This window comes from Suricata suricatta, chromosome 1, assembly GCF_006229205.1.
Source record: "Suricata suricatta isolate VVHF042 chromosome 1, meerkat_22Aug2017_6uvM2_HiC, whole genome shotgun sequence".
Taxonomy (NCBI): Eukaryota; Metazoa; Chordata; class Mammalia; order Carnivora; family Herpestidae; genus Suricata; species Suricata suricatta.
In genome coordinates, this window is record NC_043700.1 from 119,848,174 (window position 1) to 119,869,062 (window position 20,889).

At 38.0% G+C, this 20,889-nt stretch overlaps 1 protein-coding gene and 1 long non-coding RNA gene across 7 annotated transcripts in view; one reads left to right on the forward strand and one right to left on the reverse strand.

Annotated features, from left to right (window-relative positions):
- Positions 1–3,738, reverse strand: part of SMARCAD1 (SWI/SNF-related, matrix-associated actin-dependent regulator of chromatin, subfamily a, containing DEAD/H box 1) — a 76,229-nt gene extending 72,491 nt beyond the window's left edge. For 2 of the 4 annotated variants that reach the window (XM_029943127.1, XM_029943124.1), the window contains exons 1-2: positions 3,297–3,483; positions 2,776–3,017 (exon numbers count right to left, since the gene is read on the reverse strand). In XM_029943127.1, coding sequence (XP_029798987.1) covers positions 2,776–2,965 — 190 coding nt within the window. In that variant the 5' untranslated portion in view covers positions 2,966–3,017; positions 3,297–3,483. Of the gene's footprint in view, positions 1–2,775; positions 3,018–3,296; positions 3,484–3,631 lie in introns of those variants that run through there. The other 2 variants (XM_029943126.1, XM_029943125.1) reach the window with 2 other exon arrangements.
- LOC115295151 lies at positions 3,451–18,418 on the forward strand. 3 transcript variants are annotated; one of them, XR_003910369.1, is made up of 3 exons: positions 3,451–3,891; positions 5,445–5,614; positions 18,288–18,418. It is a non-coding gene; the product is annotated as an uncharacterized LOC115295151 (long non-coding RNA). The 3 variants fall into 3 exon arrangements; XR_003910356.1 differs by lacking the exon at positions 18,288–18,418 and adding an exon at positions 17,512–17,631; XR_003910360.1 differs by lacking the exon at positions 18,288–18,418 and adding an exon at positions 6,562–6,642.
- The last annotated feature ends 2,471 nt before the right edge of the window (positions 18,419–20,889 follow it).

Consider the following 20,889-nt stretch of genomic DNA (forward strand, 5'->3'; position numbering starts at 1 on the left):
AATATAGCATTATCAGCGATGGTAGAATAAGAAGTTTCATACGGTGATAAGGGAAGTAAAGTCAAAATCCATATCCCAACCAATGATTCCTTAATCTTCATTATCTAGTTAGGATTCTAAATGAGCTTCAATATCGTGTCCTCTACTCAGGCCCAAACTCCAACGCTCAGTTTAGCATTCCCCACCCCATGCTAAGTTGCCTCAGGCCTTGTCCAACAGGCTGCACTGGGGGCAGGACATTTCACTCTTATCTGAATTTTTAAAGGCATGCCCAGTGGCTGAGGATGGGTATCTTATACCTATTCTGATGCACAAAACTACCATTTTCTTTTCAATAACCTAAACTAAAATTATGAATCTCATTCCTCCCACACATTTGGTTGTAAAACTTGCCCTTTCTTTCTTTGAAGTATTTCGTATCTCTTCCATCTCTCTTTCTTCTGTAATCAAGTTTGGATCAAAAGAGCTTCCTAAATGAATTCTCATCCTTAAAAAAAAGCACAATACTCAAAACTGCTACACTGACTTTTTTGACAAAACAACTTACTTTCGTCATTTTACCCTTCCGAGAAAGCTTTAATGATCCCTAATAACTACCATGTAAAACTGAAACCTAACTTTTGTCTTTAAGATTCATCCAAATTCACAATACCATTCCTTACCATTCTCAGGACAAACTTACTTTTTACATTTCCCAATGTCATGAAAACTAATCATGTGATTTGTAAAGGCAATTTCAGTTTATAAGTTTACATATAAGGGAAAAAAAATCCCAATAAGGTGATTAAAATCTCCTTAAACTGAAAGAAAGAGTAGACCAGCATCTTCTGGTTAGAAGAGACAATTAAGACTTTCACATTACTAATATTGATAAAACATTCCACTGAGCTCCAGTTTGCAAAGTGCTTTTTATTCTAGGGATGAAAAACCTGTTAATCTCAAATTTTAAGTAATTTGTCTAAGGTCCCATTTAACTAAAATGAAGCAGCCGAGTCTTCTAACAACTCACAATCCCGTGCCTACACACTGGGCATCCCAGCCCTCTCTAACTACACAAGAAAGAGACTAATACACGTATTGTTAAAATATTAAAACACCTGAATGTTTACATATTAACTACAGCATGTTATGCAAAGTAAATATCATCTGAAAGAATGCACACAAGGACGTCACTCCTGAGCTTCAGTGGTTCCCCACAGAATCTGGAAGAGTTCAGAACCTTTATACAAACAAAGCCTTTCAAAATTTGACTCCTCATTACCACATAATTCAACTGACCAAATCATTTCACCATGTTCCAATTATACGCAAGTATTCTTTTTTTTTAATATTTTTTAAACTTTTTTTTAAATGTTTTATTTATTTTTGATACAGAGAGAGAGAGAGAGAGAGAGAGAGAGAGAGCGAGCATGAGAGGGGGAGGGGCAGAGAGAGAAGGAGACACAGAATCGGAAGCAGGCTCCAGGCTCTGAGCTAGCTGTCAGCACAGAGCCTGACGCGGGGCTCGAACCCACGAACGTGAGATCTGACCTGAGCCGAAGCTGGAGGCTTAACCGACTGAGCCACCCAGGGGCCCCAATATACGCAAGTATTCTGAGATGGGATTTGAATGGTAACTTGTAGGGAGTCTACCACCACTGCTGATTAAACAGAAGACTAGCAAACAAATTAAGATACCAACAATGACAACACATGTATTACCAATCGTGTCAGGGCCAGGATTTAGCTTGCTTGGATTTGAGTTCCAGTTCTATCAACTTCCTAACAGTTTAACTTCTTAGGGTCTTATTTCGACAAAACGTGGATAAAATCTTGCAGGACTGCTGTGCAAATTAAATGAGAGACTACGTAGCATTCAGTTTTATGCCTAAAACATAAGAGTCCAAATATACCAAATACACTCTAATTGTTTAAAAAAAATTTTTTTTATGTCTTTTATTTATTTTTCAGAGACAGAGACAGTGCGAGCAGAAGAGGGTCAGAGAGAGCGGGAGACACAAAATCTGAAGCAGGCTCCAGGCTCTGAGCTAGCTGTCAGCAGAGCCTGACGTGGGGCTCGAACCCATGAACCGTGAGATCATGACCTGAGCCAAAGCCGGATGCCTAACCGATTGAGCCACCCAGGCACCCCTATACTCTAATTGTTAATTGTTCAAAGAACTTAGATTAAAATGGAAATGCTAATTTTTGGCTTGTCTCTCTGTTATTATCTGTGACAAACAGCTTAAGAGGTTAAAAATGGTCCATTCTCCTTGAAGAATACCAATTATCCATTTGCACCTTGGGGAATCTCCAGAAGTCCAGTGGTGGCAAAATCTGAATGGGACCTGCTCCTCATTTGTTGAGGTGGTCTTCACACACCTTGAGTAAAGTCTGGTTCATACTAAGTGAGCAATATTTTTTGGAAAAATACTGGAATTAATGTAAATACCAGGCCAAATAGCAGACTCAAAGTCTACATCATAGGACTGAATCACTCAGTTTCTCTTCCAGTAGCAACTATTCTGATCTAAGGATGACCTAAATTCAAATATTGACTTCTATCGTTGGGCCATATTCCAAGAACTCATACAAAACTGAAGAAGCTATGGATGCGCAGCTGATGGTACAAGGTACAATGGTGCCTATGGCAGCCCCAAAGCTGGATTTAAAAGGGCAAGGTGGAGAACCATGTATTAGTGTACACAACATCAAGAATACATATTACACTCTCTTCTGCTTTTCATCTCTTAAATACCTCTTGATGCTACATCAATTTGCAAAATTATAACTCACCTGTTTTTTCAGTTATATCTGAATCAGGTGTGCCTGCCCTGCTAGCCTCCCCTTCAGCATTCTCCTCTTCAGCACTAAGAGAAATTGGTGAAGAAGGGCCAGGCTGGGAGGGCTGAGGGGTTGCTTCGGGCACTTCCTCAATCTTACTCCTTTTCTCAAAGCGAAAACGGTCCAAGTTGAAAAGATTCATATTGGCAGAAACCACCACCACCCTGTGGAATTAAGAGCTTTAAATGAACTATCTGCAGGAAGAAAATAAAGAGAAAAAGAGGCCATGAGAACAAAATAAAATATACAAAGCCTTAGCAGTTCATTCCCAAGGCAATTAAGAGCACACAAACATGCCAGTGGCACAGGATGACTATTATGGCTGCGCCTCATTGTTAGGCCACAATGATCAGAAGCTGAACAGGGATATCTTTTTAAAAATTTCCATTTCTCTTTCTACTCCCCTTCCTCTCCCCCCTCCCCGCCCCGCCTTCCTCAAACCACACGCTGACCCTCGTGCAACCTCCTCTTACCCCAGCACGCGCAGGCACGTTCCCCACTCTAACCCCCCGGCGGGCCGCGCGCCCGCCCACAGCGAGAGGCTCCCTGCACTACGGAGCTCCCTGCCTCGAGAAAGGACGTGCCAGGGCCCGCGCCTCGAGACTGCGGGGACACAAAGGGGCCAAAGACGGGGAGCGGCGGAGGCCGTGCTGGCGGGCACCCGCCCGGAAGTTGACGCGGCGCGATCCCAGCTGAGAGGAAGCTGATAGGATCAAGAAAACACAGGGAGGGTTCAGAGGTGGAGAGTGCGCGGCGGCATCTCTTTTAATGATCACCCAGTCGCCCTCTCTATTTCTTTAGTACTTACAGTCTCGCAGGCTTCGATGCAATGTAACAAAGGTTGAAAGAAAAAATAATTCCCGGCGTGGGGGCGACGGTAGCCGAGCCGGGACCTTCCAAAGCAGCACGGAGAGCCCAAACGAGCGCGCGGTGATGACGCAACACGCAGCTCAGGCTTTTTTTCTTCCCCGGCAACGCGCGAGCGGAAGATGTCTAGGCGCGCGCTGTTGCCATGGTAATTCGTATCCGCCTCTGCGCTTGGGAAGCTCGTTTATGGCCTTTCTCCAGGTTAGCTAGAGAGTTATTAAATGAAACAATGATAAATTGGGCAATGGCAATAAATAACATAATAAATAATATAGTATTTTATACGTTATAATGTATAATATTTTGTATAATTTATACATATAATGTTAATGTTGTGCTAGATGTTTTATGTGAATAATAAACCCTTACATGAGGCTTCTTTACAAAATAAGGAAACTGAGGCCTGCAGATGTTAAATAGTAAGAAGTAAAAAGACGGGTATGTTGAACTTAGCATATGAACTGCCTCCCCGCTGCTGGCTGGATTGTTCTTAGAATGGAATATGACCATTCATATATGTTGACCGAAATACTACGTTAAGAATATTTGCCCTTTTTTGGTATAGCATTTGGCTAAACAGGCAATTTTCTGTGTTTTAATTTGATCCTCTGGTTGGCATTTCCCTTAAAAGAGATATTACTACAAAACATTATTCTGCCAAATACCCTGGTCGTTGTAATCTTAAATTGATATTCTACTTTATAAATCAGTGTTTTGAATTGTATAATTATAACATGAACCCACAGTTTTATCAAATGCAGGCACATTTATAAAATCAAGTGTATTGATCCATAAAATTCTGAATCAACCTTGAACAACTGAGATTTCATTATACCTAGTTTTGATATCCCAGGAAATGCATCAGCTTAGTGCATGCATGGTAACTGATGTGATCAAAGGATATATCAACTTATACATAGTAAATGATTTTTGGTGGTAAGAAATATTTGCTCTAAGATCTACTCTAGCAACTTCCAAATATGCAATACAGGATTATTAACCATAGGTCACTATTCAGTATATGTAATTTTTAAAAAGAATATTTGCTTTATATACAGACAGATCTAACACTGGAAATGGATTCCACAACTGAATGACTTTAGGCAAATTATATATAACTTCTTTAAGCCTTAGTTTCCTCATCTTTTCAATGTGATTGATGATACCATTGATTTCTTAAAGTAATTTTCTGCAACACAGTATTAACCCCTTGACATTTGTACAAGTGGGGCAAGAGTGAAAATTGAGACCCACACATCATCTGTCTCAATATTTAAACATAAATAAAGTTAACAAAATGTAAAAATAAAATATACTCTATTGCCCTATTTTGAGGCAAACGCGATAACCACTACACTACGGAAACGGCCTCTATTGCCCTATTTTGACAATAACCTGGAAAGTGAGGTTGAATTTAGAATTTCTGTTTTGGACAGAATGTGGATGATTCAAGGAGAACTGGTTGGCACATGTATCCTGCCTTCCCTGTATCGTGTCCTCCCGTTCAGTTTGATACCATTAGGAGCCTTGTGCTCATGCATATGGACACCCAGCTCAAATGCCCAACTTGAGTCCACCTAGTGTTGCCATATTTGTTTAAAAAAATAAAGGCCGTTTTGTTAAATTTGAATCTTAGATAAACAATACTTTTTAGTATAAGTATGCCCCATTAAATATTTGGAACTTGCTTATTCTAAAAACTTACTTGTTTGAAATTCAAATTTAACAAGATAACCTGTATTTTATTTGGCAAGCCTACTCCCGCCCCATTGCTTCAGCACCTCTTGGGTCTAAGGAGCGTTTCTGCTGCATGTTGGATCTAAGGATCTAGATTCTGGAAGCACTGTTGGCCCTCAGCAGGAAGGACCTGGGTAAAGGTCGCCAGCCCTCTTGGAGCTGTCTGAGCAGAGACTTCAGGGACCAGGTACTCAAAGGCATTGTTTAAAATTGAAGGCATAGGTTCTGAGAAACCTGTTTTTTTGGTCCCACAGATTCCTTGCTCCTCGGGGTTGGGTGTTGCAGGAAAAGAGCCAGAATTGAGTTCCATAAAACAGTAGGTCCAGTACAGGGACAACTCTTGCCCAAATCTTTTTTTTTTTTAAATATTTTAACATAAATTTATTTTTGAGAGACAGAATGTGAGTGGGGGAGGGGCAGAGAGAGAGAGGGAGACACAGAATCTGAAGCAGCCTCCAGGCTCTGAGCTGTCAGCAGAGAGCCTGATTCGGGGCTCAAGCCCATGAACTGTGAGATTATGACCTGAGCTGAAGTTGGATGCTTAACCAACTAAGCCACCCAGACACCCCACTCTTGCCTAATTCTAAGGGTGGAATTGTTCTATAGATTTCACTGACCTTGGAGAGTTGGAATTTTCCATGATAGGGATTTTGCTTGATTGTAGATCAAAAGGTTAAGGGAGTATATAAGAAAGTAACACACTCTGGATGGCTTACACAAGAGAAAAATTTTTTTCTCAAAAGCTCTGAAGGCTGGGAGTCTGATATCAAGGTGTTGGCAGAGTTTTCTTCTTCTGCTTCATGCCTCACTCCTTGGGCATTTTCCCACTGCGTTTTTACATAGTCTTCCCTCTGTACTTGGGAATAAGTTCATAATTTAATTAAATGACCCCATTTTAACTTAATTACATCTCTAATGAGCCAATGTCTAAGTGTAGTCACATTCTGAGATAATGGGAATTAGGATGTCAACATATAAATTTGGAGGGGGCACAATTAGCCCATAATGGGGGGCAAAAGAGTGCAAGAATTTCTATGTGAAGCTAAAATCTTTTAGAATTATAGTGAACTGGGTAATAATTTAACCCCAGTAATTGGAACTAAAAGACAGTTCTCTGATTTTTCTTCCTTTTAGCCCTAAATATGGTCATTCTCCAAAATTCAGTCCTTGGCATCCTGCTTGTCTCTGTTCTTTCCCAGAGTGGAGTGATTATAGTGGTAACTAAATATATTTGTCAAATTTTACTCAACTGTATACTTAAAACGGTTTAATCTTGGGGTGCCTCGGTGTCTCAGTTGGTTAAGCATCTGATTTCAGCTCAGGTTATGAGCTCATGGTTTGTGGGTTCTGTGCTGATGGCTCAAAGCCTGGAGCCTGCTTTGAACTCTGTGTCTCCCTCTCTCTGCCCCTCCCCTGCTCGCACTCTGTCTCTCTCTGTCTCTCTCTCAAAAATAAATAAACATTAAAAGAAAATTTTTTAAAGAAGGCTTAATCTTACTCCTTATAAGTTATTAACTCAACAAACAACACATTTTGTGAAAAGTGACTATCAACACTATTGATATGGAAGAAAATTTGAAAACCACCTCTCCCCCTGGAATGAAGAGGAAAAAGACAAAGAAGTGAAATCAATGAGATTTAAGTAAATAATAAACATGGAATTCAGAGGACCGAGAGGCAAACCTTGATAAATTATGAGTCAGATGCTCAACTGACTGAGCCACCCAGGTGCCTCCCCCCACCTTTTTTTTTTTCCAGAAAAAAAAATAGCTTACAAAAGGACAAAAAAATGTCAGTCAGAACTTATTCAATAAACTGCCAGAAGTTAATGATGAAACAACTACAAAGATAAGGAAGGAAAATACTATGGCTCAGTAATTGTTTAGATTATGTATATGCTATTCATTGATGGATAAAAAATATTCAAATTTTTAATTACTTGAATATATATCTTCTTTAAACTGTTCTTAAAGGTAAATGCAGCTGACAGGGTCAAAAATGAGAATTTCAAGAATGCAGAATTAATGGCGTAAAGTATTCTGTTGAGACTAAACACAGCTAGGACTTAATAATTAGGGTATATTTACCAACATTTTGTTGCATAACAACCACAAAATTTTAACACAACAATCTTGATTGGCTAATATGGTTCAAGTTCAGGCTACAATGCCTTTTTGCACATAATACATGCTCAATAAATATGTGTTGAGTGAATGAATGATATTAATAACTACATAAAATGCCTTAAGTATACAGATAACCACAAAGAAATGTTAAAATAAGCTGAGTATCTTCAAAATGTTACATGTCATGGAAGAACAACATAAATCAGAGGTGTTTTCTTATTAATTTTTTTCTTTTACTTTTTAATGTAAGCTCTGCCCCCAATGTGGGGCTTGAACTCAGAACCCTGAGATTAAGAGTCACATACTCTACCAACTGAGCCACACAGGCACCTTCTAAACCAGAGTTAAAAAAAAAAACAAAAAAACACCACAACTTAGGAAAGAGGTAATGTAACTCAAGAAGGGAAAGAAAGTAAAAAAAAAAAAAAATTACAAATATGGATTAAACTAGATGTGACACATTATGCTTACAGAAAATCGCAGGTGAAAAGAGAAAAAATAAAAAATAAAAGAAAGGTAAATAGATTTCAAGAAAAAATAAATACTGAAAATAAGCAAAGAAGATCCAACATAATTATAATAGGAATCGCTACAGAAGAAAACTAAAGCAAAGATGTAGAAGAAATAACTAAAAACTGTAATTCCAAAAGTATTTCCTGAAAATTACAAAGATTTGAAAACATATTAGAAGAGCACATCAATATCTGTGGGCATCAACCCATATGGCAAAAAGCAAGACATATTCTAGTAAAATTTAGACTTAAAAAAATTTTTTTTAATTCCTTAAACATTTAGACAAAACAAGCAAGTGACCTATAAGGGAAAGAAAATTATATTACCATCACAGTTTTAACAGCAAGTCATTATGCTGAAAGAAAATGGAACATTGTATCTAGGAAGCTCAAAGAAATAAAATCTCACAACAGTTTGTGAGATTGAGCCCTGCATCTGGGCACATCAGATTCTTCCAAGCATGGACCCTGCTCGGGACATATACAAATATATATAAATATGTGGAACTCTATATAATAGTTTATATGTATAAACTATTAACATCATGTAAGAACTCTATGAGTATTATTCTCCAGAGTATTCTTAAAAAATTTATTAAAGGATGAACTTCATAAAATATCTACAGTAACAATGACTAAAGGATAGATATTAAGCATTAGCTATATAGTTATTTGTAGAACAAAGACAATAAGAGGTTCAAAGGAAGAGTATCATCTGATGGTTATATCACCCATCATTGCACACCTCTAAATGAGAGAATGGTAGGAACAGATGAAAAAATTTTTTTAAATTTTTTAGTAACTGTATTGGAGTAAGTATATTAGTATTGTTATTCTAAGATGTTTGTATGTATCTTTTGTTATAAAGCAAATAAATAACTGTATTATTTCCCATTTCTTTGGAAGCCAGGACTCTCAAATAGAAGAAAGAAGTTGTAGATGTGATAGAAATTAGAGTGTAAATCCTAGAATGCAGAGGGACCTTTTTTTTTAATTTGGAAATATCCGTAGGAACTTATGAGGTTTGTTACACACACACACACACACGCACACACATACTTCTTGGGAAAAGGACAGATTCCATTCCAGGACAGAAAATATACAGGATGAGCCTGGAATAGCTTTCTATACCTTAAGCAAAAAAGTTACCTAAAACCAACATTTAAGAGATTCAGGAGCTAAATTTAAGGTTGCTACTATTGTCCAAAGATGGAGCAGTTTGAACTTCAATCAGATTAAAAATTGCAATTATTTGAAAGCCATCAAATATGTTTAAATCGATGAGTTCTTTTTGGTACTTTTTAAAGTAACTGGTTATCTGTGGAGAACAAAGGGAAAAAATAATCCATTATTATGAAAACTGACAAGTATAGGAAAAGAATCAAGATTTTATGTTGCCTTTACTCTGAAGGGTTCTGCTAGGTATTCAAGTAATGGATGAAAGAAAGTGTTTCTTTATGAAATTATTCCAACTAGTAAATGAGGGAGAAATGATAAAATTTGATCACTCAAGCAAGCCTAGGCCAAATTCCTAACCTACAAAATAGTAAGATATAGTAAAATGGGTATTTTATTTATTTTTTATTTAAACATATTTTAATGTTTATTTTTGAGAGAGAAACAGAGCGTGAATGGGGGAGGGGCAGAGAGAGAGGGAGACACAGAATCCAAAGACGGCTCCAGGCTCTGAGCTAGCTGTCAGCAAAGAGCCCCATGTGGGGCTCAAACTGCGAGATCATGACCTGAGCCAAACTCTGATGGTTAACCAACTGAGCTACCCAGGTGACCCTAGAATTCACAAATGCTTAGGAGACTGACTTTTTCCTATTGGATATTCTTTCCTGCTTTGTCAAAGATTAATTGACCATGTCGTTGTGGGTTCCTTTCTGGGTTTTTTTATTCTATTCCATTGATCTCTGTGTCTATTTTTGTACCAGTACAATACTGTCTTGATCAGTACAACTTTGTAAGATAACTTGAAGTCCAGAATTGTGGTTCTTCCAGCTTTGGTTTCCTTTTTCAAGATTGCTTTGGCTATTTGGGGTCTTAAAAATTTTTTTTAACATATATTAATTTTTAAGAGATAGAGAGAGGCAGAGCATGAGTGGGGGAGGAGAAGAGAAAATGACAGACAAAGAGAGAGAAAGGGAGACACAGAATCTGAAGCAGGCTCCAGGCTCCGGGCTGTCAGCACAGAGCCAGACATGGTGCTCGAATTCATGGGCCAAGAGATCATGACCTGAGCTGATGTCGGACACCCAAGCAACTGAGCCACCCAGGTGTCCCTGTTTGGGGTCTGTTGTGGTTTTACATAAATTTTAGGATGTTTTGTGCTGGTTCTGTAAAAGATACTGCTGGTATTTTGCTAGGGATTGCATTAAATGTGTAGATTACTTTGGGTAGTACAACATTTTAACAATATGTGTTCTTCCAATCCATGAGCATGAAATGTTTTTCCATTTATTTGTGTCATCTTCAGTTTCTTTCATCATTGTTTTATAGTTTTCAGAGCACAGGTCTTTCAACTCTTTGGTTTATTCATGGGTATCTTACAATTTGTGTAATTATATATGGGATTGATTCCTTAATTTCTCTTTCTTCTGCTTCATTATTGGTATATAGAATTGCAGCAGCCTTCTGTATGTTGATTGTGTATCCCACGACTTCATGGAATTCATTTATCAGTTCTAGCAGTTTCGTGTGTGTGTGTGTGTGTGCGTGTGTGTGTGTGTGTGTGTTAGTCTCACATTTTCTGTGTAGAGTATCATGTCATCACAAATTTAAAAAGTTTTACTCCTTCCTTGCCAATCTGGTTACCTTTTATTTCTCATGTTGTCTGATTGCTGTGGCTAGGACTTCCAGTATTATGTTAAATAATGTGGTGAGAGTGAACATCCCAGTCTTGTTCCTGACTATAGAGGAAAAGCTCTGATTTTCCCCACTGAGGGTGATATTAACTGTGGGTTTTTCATATATGGTGTTTATTATTTTGAAACTCATAAACCAACTTAGGAAATTAAAAATACTGAGTATGTTTTACCCTTTGATAATTACCTGCTATATATTGATAACTACTATAGATTTTATGGAAAAAGATGGAATTTCAATTCTATATAAAACAAATAATTCTTGATTTTCAATAACTGCCCATTAAAGGAAAAACTTCATGTTGTATCTTTTCCTTATTTAATTTTTTTCATCCTAATTTTTTAATATTTTTCTTTTTCTAGTTAAGTATATCTTACAATTGTCAGGGCACTCTCAAATAGCAAATTATGGAGTACATAGACTTATAATAGTACATAACTCCTATTAGTTTATTTAATTAATCATTATTGTGTGCCTACCCTGTGCCAGGGACAATGAGAGGTGATGGGAGACATAGGAATGAAAAGTCTGATATGATTCCTCGCCTCAGAGGGCTTAATGTCTGTCAGGGAGACAACTAACCATAAATTACAAAATAGTACAAATTATGCTATGATAGTGAAAGTATGGAGTGCTAGAAGAGCTCTTATAATTTTAGTAGAGGAAGCCACAGAGAAAGTGACAGCTGAGTCCTGAAGGAGGAATAGAAGCAAACCAGTAAGTGAGGTAAAATGATGACAAGGATAGAAGAGGCTGAAGTCCTATAGAGGCCATGTAAGGGAGCTGTTTTTAATCTTCAGGGCAGAGGGAAGGATTAAAAGTTTTTAATCAGTTATAGATTCTGGTAACTCTGGTATTATATAAACATTGAATTGGAGTGCAACAACACTAAAGGTCTATCTTTACAAAAGAATGATAGCTAATAAATTCAGAGAAATGATGAAATGGAAAACCACTAATGTACATCTTTAAAATAATTAGGGAAGAATCATTAATCGATTATGGTAAAATGAATGGGTGAAAGGATGACAAGGAACAAGGTGATCACAAGAAATTCAAGTTTTCATCCCAGGGATGATTTACTAATTACAAAGCAAAATATGTATCCTTACAATGGAGAGATCTGGTGAACTTGACATTATGTGCCTCTTGATGTAATGCAATACAAAGTTGTTACAGATTAAATTTTGTCTACTCCAAAATTCATCTGTTGATATCCTAACCCCCAGTATCTCAGAATGTGACTGTATTTGGAGATAGGGCCTTTAAAGAAGTAATGAAGATAAAATGAGGTCACATTGATGGACCTTCTCTAATAAACCCTTCTCCTTATAAGAAGTGGAGATGAGCACTCAGATTCACTCAGAGGAAAGACCATGTGAAGTTGGAATGAATGTATACAAGCCAAGAAGAGATGCCTGCAGAAGAAACTAAACTTGATGACACCTTGATCTTAGATGTCTAGCCTCTAGAACTGTGAGAAAACAAATTTCTGTTGTTTAAACAATGCGTATTAGCATATTTCCCATCTAGGGAAAATAGCAAAGTAGGAAGACTGTAAACTCCCCTGTCCTACAGATACACCTAGATAACACTCTCATCAATGTAAATAACCCAGAAAATGACCAAAAGATTGGCAGAACAAACTCCACAACTAATGTAGAGAAGAGACCACATTGAAGAGGTTAGGAAGGGCGGAGACATAGTCAGGAGCTAAACAGACAATGGGACTGTCTGCCAGAGGGAGGAACACCTGGGCTGTGCTGAAGAAAGAGAAACAGACCCTCACATCAGGGAGCCCACATGGGGAAGATGAATCCTGATAACATTTGGCTTTGAAAACCAAAGGGTCCAAATCTTGTGAGTTCAAACAACCAGTGGGACTTAAAACCTAGAAGTTTAAAAATCAGCAGGCTTGGTTCTGGGAGAGCAACAAGGGCAAGAGAAAACGGAGTCCCTGCCCTTATAGGGGCAGCACAACTAAAAGCAGAGATACAGAGATAGAGAATAGAAGCAGCAGTTTGAAAAATGCTTGGGGAATACCACAGGGAGATTTGTTTACAAATCTCAGATATGGTGGGGGGGACAGAGATTAATGGGAGACTTGTCCAGGAACAAAGGAGCTGGCAGGTGCCATTTCCCTTTCCCATGCTCCAGCATAAACACACATTTACCTGTGGGAACCAGAAAGATGCTAACGCTCACTACCTAACTTGCTTACACTATGCAACCCCCCCTCCCCCCCTCCCCCCACTCTCGAACCTGCCCCATGGCTGCTGGTACCCTCTTGCTGAGAACAGGCATGCAAACCTTACTAATGCTAAATGTCCTGCCTCTGCATACTTTGCAGATCTGGCCCCTCCAATATTCCCATCCAATACACTCTTGGCTGGCTCCCATCCAAAGTGGTGCCACAACTCTGGCAATGTGCAAGTAGCTCTGAAAGAAGCTGGCACCATTCCAAAGTGACTCTTGTCTGGGGTAGAAGAAAAGATAACCAAACACACCAGTCTCACTGTGCCCCAGCAGGGGAGGGGGCAGACAGCTGGTCAGACTGGAAGCCCCACCCACCAGTGAAAGCTTTTCCAGAGACAACACAGGGTAAATGCCCTGCATTTTTGGTGGTACTGTATCTCTGGCAAATGCCTTGTCTAATTTAAATCAAGCCCAAGTCAGCCTCCAGACTGGTCCATTAACACCACAGAGACCAAATATAGGCCAAATAGGACAATAGGCCAAAGAAAGCTATTGCAGATGACAGGACTCATGGAAACGTTGGCCAAGATACAGCAGGGTATAGGAACACACATAGCAGACACCCCTGAAGCCCCAGGTTATAGTGAGCAGGGGATACTGCACTGCAGGGCACTATCAGACCTCTTCTGCATAAGTCTACTACTTTCAAGAGTAAGAGATACAGCTGACTTTCCTAACACAGAGAAGCAGTCCCAGAGAGTTAGATGCAGAGATAGAGGAATATGTCACAGATGAAAAATCAGGACAAAAATCACAGCAAGAGACCTACGTGAAACAGAAGTAAGTAATATGCCTGGTAGAAAATTTAAAGTAATGATCATAAAGATACTCACTAGATTTGAAACAAGAGTGGAAGAACAGTGAGACCTCTAACAAAGATAGAGAAAACATGAAAAAGAACCAATCAGAGATGTAGAACTCAATAAATGAAAATAAATATAACACTAGATAGAATAAATAGTAGACTAGAGGAAGCAGAAGAATGGATCAGTGACCTGGAGGACAGAATAATGGAAAGTGATCAAGCTGAACAGGTGAAAGAAAAACAAACAAGCAATCAAACAAAAAGAAAAGAAAGGAAAAGAAGAAAGGAAAGGAAAGGAAAGAAAGGAAGGAAGGAAGGAAGGAAGAGAGAGAGAGAGAGAGAGAGAAAGAAAGAAAAAGAGAAAGAAAGAGAAAAAGGAAGAAAGGAAGAAAGAAAGAAAGAAAGAAAGAAAGAGAAAGAAAGAAAGAAAGAAAGAAAGAAAGAAAGAAAGAAAGAAAGAAAGAAAGAAAGAAAGAAAAAATGAGAATAGCCTAAGGAAAGTCCATGACACCAGAGCATTATAGCATCCATGTTATAGGGAATCTCAGGAGGATAAGAGGAGTGACTGGGTGGCTCAGTCAGTTAAGTGTCTGACTTTTGATTTCAGCTCAGGTCATGATCTCATGGTTTATGAGTTTGAGCCTTTCGTTGGGCTCTGCATTGACAGTGAAGAGCCTGCTTAGGACTCTCTCTCTCTCTCTCTCTCTCTCTCTCTCTCTCTCTCTCTCTCTCTCTCTCTCTCACACACACACACACACACACACACACACACACACTCTATCTCTCTCTCTGCTCCTCCCCGACTCACACATGTGCTCTCTCCCTCCCGAAATAAGTAAATAAACTTAAAGGAGGAGAAAGAAAAGGGAGCAGAAAATGTATTTGAAGTAATAATAGCTGAAAACTTACTGAATCTGGGGATGGATACCGAAATCCAGATGCAGGAGGCAGAGAGATCCCTGAACAAAATCAACTCAGAGAGTCACGCCAAGACATATAGCAATTAAAATGGCAAATGGTAGTGATAAAGAGAGAATTTTAAGAGCACCAAGAGAAATAAATACAGTTACACACATAGGAACCCCTCCCCTACCTCATAAGGCTATTAGCTGATTTCTCAATAGAAACTTCAAAGGCCAGAAGAGAGTGGCATAATATATTCTAAGTGCTAAAAGAAAAATAATCTGTAGCCAAGAATACTCTATCCAGCAAGATTATCATCTAAAATAGGGGGAGACATAGAGTTTCCCAGACAAACAAAAGTTAAAGGAATTCATGCCACTAAGCCAGCCCTATAAACAATGTTAAAGAAAGATTCTTGGAGTGGAAAGGGAAGGCCATAAGTAAGAGTAAGAAAAGTAAGAAGCACAAAATCAGTAAAATTAAATATATCTGTAAAAATCAGTTAAGGAAGTTATAAAATAAAAAGATGTAAAGCATGACACCCTTTACCTAAAGCACTGGAGGGAGAGGAGTAAAGATGGGTTCAAACTTATGCAAACATCAACATAGTATACACTGCTATATGAAGATGTTACATACACACTGAATGGTAACCACAAATCAAAAACCAGTAATCGATATGGAAGAAAAAATACAGAAGAGAAATCCAATTGTTATCACTAAGGAAGTCCACTAATTGTGGGAGAAGAGAGCAGACAAGGAAAGGTTGTTTATAAAAACAACCATAAAACAAATAATAAAATTGCAAGGAGTACATACCTGTTAATACTTACTTTGAATGTAAGTGGATCAAATACTCTAATCAAGACATAGGGTGACAGAACAGATTAAAAAAAACAAGACCCATCTTTATGCCGCCTACAAGAGAGTCATTTCAGACCTACTACTCATGCAGGAGAAGCATTCATCATGTAAATGGACATGAAAAGAAAGCTGGGGTAGCAGTGTTTATATCGGACAAAATAGACCTTAAAACAAAGATCGTCACAAGAGACAAAGAAGGACACTATGTAATCCTTAAAGGAGTAATCCAACAGGATACATAATAATTGTATTTATATACCCAGCATTGGAGCACCCAAATATATTAAGCAGTTAACAACAAACATAAAGGAACTCATCAATAATAATGCAATAATAGGGAACTTTTAACACCTCACTTACGTCAGTGGACAGATCATCCAAACAGAAATTTAAAAAGGAAACTGTGGCTTTGAATGACTCATTGGACCAGAACGATTTAATAGATATATTCACAACATTCCATCCTAAAACAGCAGAATACACATTCTTTTTAAGTGCACATGGAACATTCTCAAGAACTGATCACATATTAGGCCACAAAACAAGTCTCAACAAATTAAAAAATATCGAAGTCATTCCATGCATCTTTTGAGACCACAATGCTATTAAACTAGAAATCAATTCCAAGAAAATATCTGAAAAGAGTACCAGTACATAGAGATTAAATAACATGGTACTAAACAATAAGAGCTCATTCAAGAAATCAAATAAATGCATGGAGACAAATGAAAGTGGAAACACAGTGGTCCAAAATCTTTGGGATGAAGCAAAAGTGATTCTAAGAGGGGAGCATATAGCAATATAGGCCTACCTCAAGAAGCAAGAAAACCTCAAACAACCTAACCTTACACCTAAAGGAGCTAGAAAAAGAAGACCAAACAAAAGCCCCAAACCAGTATAAGGGAATAATAAACATTAGAGCAGAAATAAATGAAATAGAAATAAAAACAAACAACAAAAACAACAATAGAACCCATAAATGAAACCAGGAGCTGGTTTTTTGAACAAAAATCTACAAAATTGATAAATCTTTAGCTCATTAGAAAAAGGAAGAAGGAGAATTAAAGAAATAAAATTGAAAATGAAAGAGAGAAATAACAACCGGCAACCACAGAAATACAAAGGATTGTGAGAGAATATTATGAAAATGTATATGCCCAAAAAATTGACAACCTAGGAAAAAGGGATAAATTCCTAGAAACACATAACCTCTCAAAACTGAATCAGGTGCAATTTCCCTGACTCCCCACTCCCGGAGTCACAGAACCTCGCCCGGGAATCACAGATCCCCATAAAGGCTTTCTTGGTTCCATAACTTGGTCTCTTTCTTTCCTCTCATCTTTGCCTCCATCTATTAAATCTTACAGTAACAGAGTATGAAAAGTTCATTGATATGATTTCAGAATTAACATTCCAATGAATTTTTCAGAAGCTACTTATTCGGTTTAAGTGTACTATCAAACAACACCCAAAGTTATGTTTAAAAATATTGCTAAAGGGGTGCCTGGGTGGCTCAGTTGGTTAAACATCTGACTGTTGATTTCAGCTTGCCATGATCTCACCATTTGGTGGTTGGACCAACACATTGGGTTCCACCCTGAGAGAGTGGAAACTGCTTAGGATTCTCTTTCTCCCTCTCTCTCTCTCTCTCTCTCTCTCTGTCCCTCCCCGGCTCAGGCATTCTCGCTCTCAAAATAAATACAACCTTGTTTTAAATACTACTAAAATACTCCTCCTTACATTTCCAAAGGAGGCCAGGTTTCTCCATATACTTCTATCAACACAGCACAGGAGAACAGACTGAAGAAATGACACAAGAAAATCCAGCTTTCTTCTATTAGCCAGGCATTAAAGAGACTTGCAAAATATACAATGCCACTCTTGTTTTTTATATTAAAAACTATAGTTTCTCACAAAACCATGTCATTTGTGCCAAATGTAATTTGTTATATTTAAATTAATTATCAAATAAAATACATTTTAATTCTTAGTTTTAATTTCTAATCTAGTATATATCTAAGGGGATAACCAATAACACAAAAATTCTTTTCACCCTCAATTTTTAAGATGTAAAGGGGTCTTGAGGGGAAAAAAAAAGATAGGAGAACCACTTATCTAAGGAGTAACTGTAGAGAAAAGAACTGGAACCAAAATTTTATTTCAGCTATAGCAGCTGCAGTTTAAGATTATATGCTATATATTCTTAAATAGATGAAAGCGAGGGAGGGAAGGAGGAAGGGAAGGGGAAAGGGAAACCCTAACCCCTAACCCTAACCCTAACCCCTAACCCTAACCCTAACCCTAACCCTAACCTTAACCCTAACCCCTAACCCTAACCCTAACCCTAACCCTAACCCTAACCTTAACCCTAACCCCTAACCCTAACCCTAACCCTAACCCTAACCCCTAACCCTAACCCTAAACCTAACCACCTAACCCTAACCCTAACCCTAACCCTAAGGAACCAAAAACCAAATAGCCTTACTGGGGCTGTGTCTGCTGCGCTGTTTTTCCAACTTTTTACAGGAACTGGTATCCAGATTCACCAATCATGCCATTACCCACCTGCTGCTGGTTCACCGGTACTCTCTCATTCTGACCACAAACCCAGATCATCACGCCGCCCCCATCTCAGCAGGAAGTAGCCAGAGACCTGACGCTGCCCCATAACACCAAAAAGGTGGGAATGTAAGAGTTACCTTAAGATGGCGACCGAGCAGCCATTTTGCTGTGGGTTGGAGAAAAACACCATGCACTGATGACCCCCACCCCTCACGGGCAGACCTGGAATATCCCCCGCCAGTTTGAAAACAGCCAATCATGAAGCCCCACCTTCCCACCACCCTGACAGAGGAGGCAACCTATCCCATCCCGCCACGTCCCTAAAGTGCCCTTATTTGTTGGTCTGCCCTCCCAGGACCATACGGGAAGTCTTTCACCCATAAAATACCTCGGCCCTCCCGTACCAGACGTGACTTCCCTGACTCCCCACTTCCAGAGTCATGGAAACTTACCTGGAATCGCAGATCCCAATAAAGGCTTTCTTGGCTCCATAAAAAAAAGAAAAAAGAAAAAAAAAACTGAATCAGGAAGAAATAGAAAATTTGAGCAGACCAATTACCAGCAATGAAATTGACTCAGTAATAAAAAAAACTACCAACAATCAAAAGTTCAGGACTACATGCTTCACAAGTGAATTCTACCAAACATTTAAAGAAGAATTAATACTTATTCTTCTCAAACTTCCAGGAAATAGAAAAGGAAGGAAAACTTCCAAATTCATATGAAGCCATCATTACCTTGATACTAGAACCAGATAAAGACATACCAAAAAAACAAAACAAAACAAAAAGAGAGAGAGAGAGAGAGAGAGAGAGAGAGAGAGGGAGAGAAAGAGAACTATAGGCCAGTATCTCTGATGAAAATAAATGCAAAAATCTTTAATAAAATATTAGCAAGCCAAATCCAACTATACATTAAGAAAATCATTCACCACAAACAAGTGGGATTTATTCCAGGTCACAAGGATATTGCAATATTCAGAAATCATTCAACATGATACATCACAATTCTTAAAAAAATTGAAGAAGGAACAAACAATGGAAAGAAATTCCATGCTTGTGGGTTGAAAGAACAAATATTAGTGTTTTTTTTAATGCTTATTTATTTATTTTGAGAAAGAGAGAGAGCATGAATTGGGGAGAATCAGACAGGGAGAGAGAGAATCCTAAGCAGGTTCCACACTGTCAGTTCAGAGCCTGACACGCTCAATCCTACAAATGAGATCATAATCTGAGCTGAAGTCAAGAGTCAGGGGCTTGACCGACTGAGCCATCCAGACACCCCAAGAACAAATATTGTTAATATGTCCATATTACCCAAAGCAACCTCAGATTTAATGCAATTCTTATCAAAATACCAACAGCATTTTTCACGGAACTAGAACAAACAACTGTAATATTTGTATGGAACCACAAAAGACTCCAAATAACCAAAACAATATTGAAAAAGAAAAACAAAGCTGAAGATATCACAATTCCAAATTTCAAGTTATACTACAAAGCTGTAGTAATCAAAATAGTATAGTATTGGCACAAAAATAGACACATAGATAAATGGAACACAATAGAAAGCCCAGAAATAAACTGTGACAATATGGTCAATTAATCTTCAAGAAAGGTGGCAAGAATATGCATTGGGAGAAAGACAGTCTCTTCAATAGGTGATGTTGGGAAAATTGGACAGCTATATGCAAAAGAATCAAACTGGGCCACTTTCAGATACCATACACAAAAACAGACTCAAAGTGGATTAAGGACCTACATGTAAGAGCTGATATAAAAATCCTAGAAAAGAGCACAAGCAATAATGTCTCTCGCATTGGTCATAGCAGCAGTTTTCTAGATATGTCTCCTGAGGAAAGGAAAGCAGAGGCAAAAATAAGCTACTGGAACTATGTAAAAATAAAAAGCTTCTGCACAGCAAAGGAAATAATCAACAAAACACCAAAAACAACACAATAAATAAAATCCAAATAAAAGTGGGCAAAAACATGAACAGACATTTCTCCAAAGAATAAAGATGTCCAACAGACATAAGAAAAGGTACTCAACATCACTAATCATCAGGGAAATGCAAATCAAAACCACAATGAGATATTACCTTACCCTTGTCAGAATGGCTCAAATCATAAACACAAGAAAAACAAGTGTTGGCAAGGATGTGGAGAAAAGTGGAATCCTTGTATGATGTTGTAGCCACTATGGAAAACAGTGTGAAGGTTTCTCAAAAAAAAAAAAAAAAAAAGAATTACCATATGACCTAGTAATCTTGCTACTTTGTATTTAAACAAAGAATATGAAAGTATTAACTTGAAAGGATATATGATTTCATATATTTATTGCAGCATTATTTACAATAGCCAAATTATGGAAGCAGCCTAAGTGTCCATCAATAGATGAATGGAAAAGCATATGTGGTATATACATATATATATATACACACAATGGAATATAATTCAGCCATAAAAACGAATGAAATATTGTCCTTTGCAGCAACATGAATGAATCTACGGAGTATATTGCTAAACAAAATAAGTTCATCAGAGAAAGATGAATGCCGTATGATT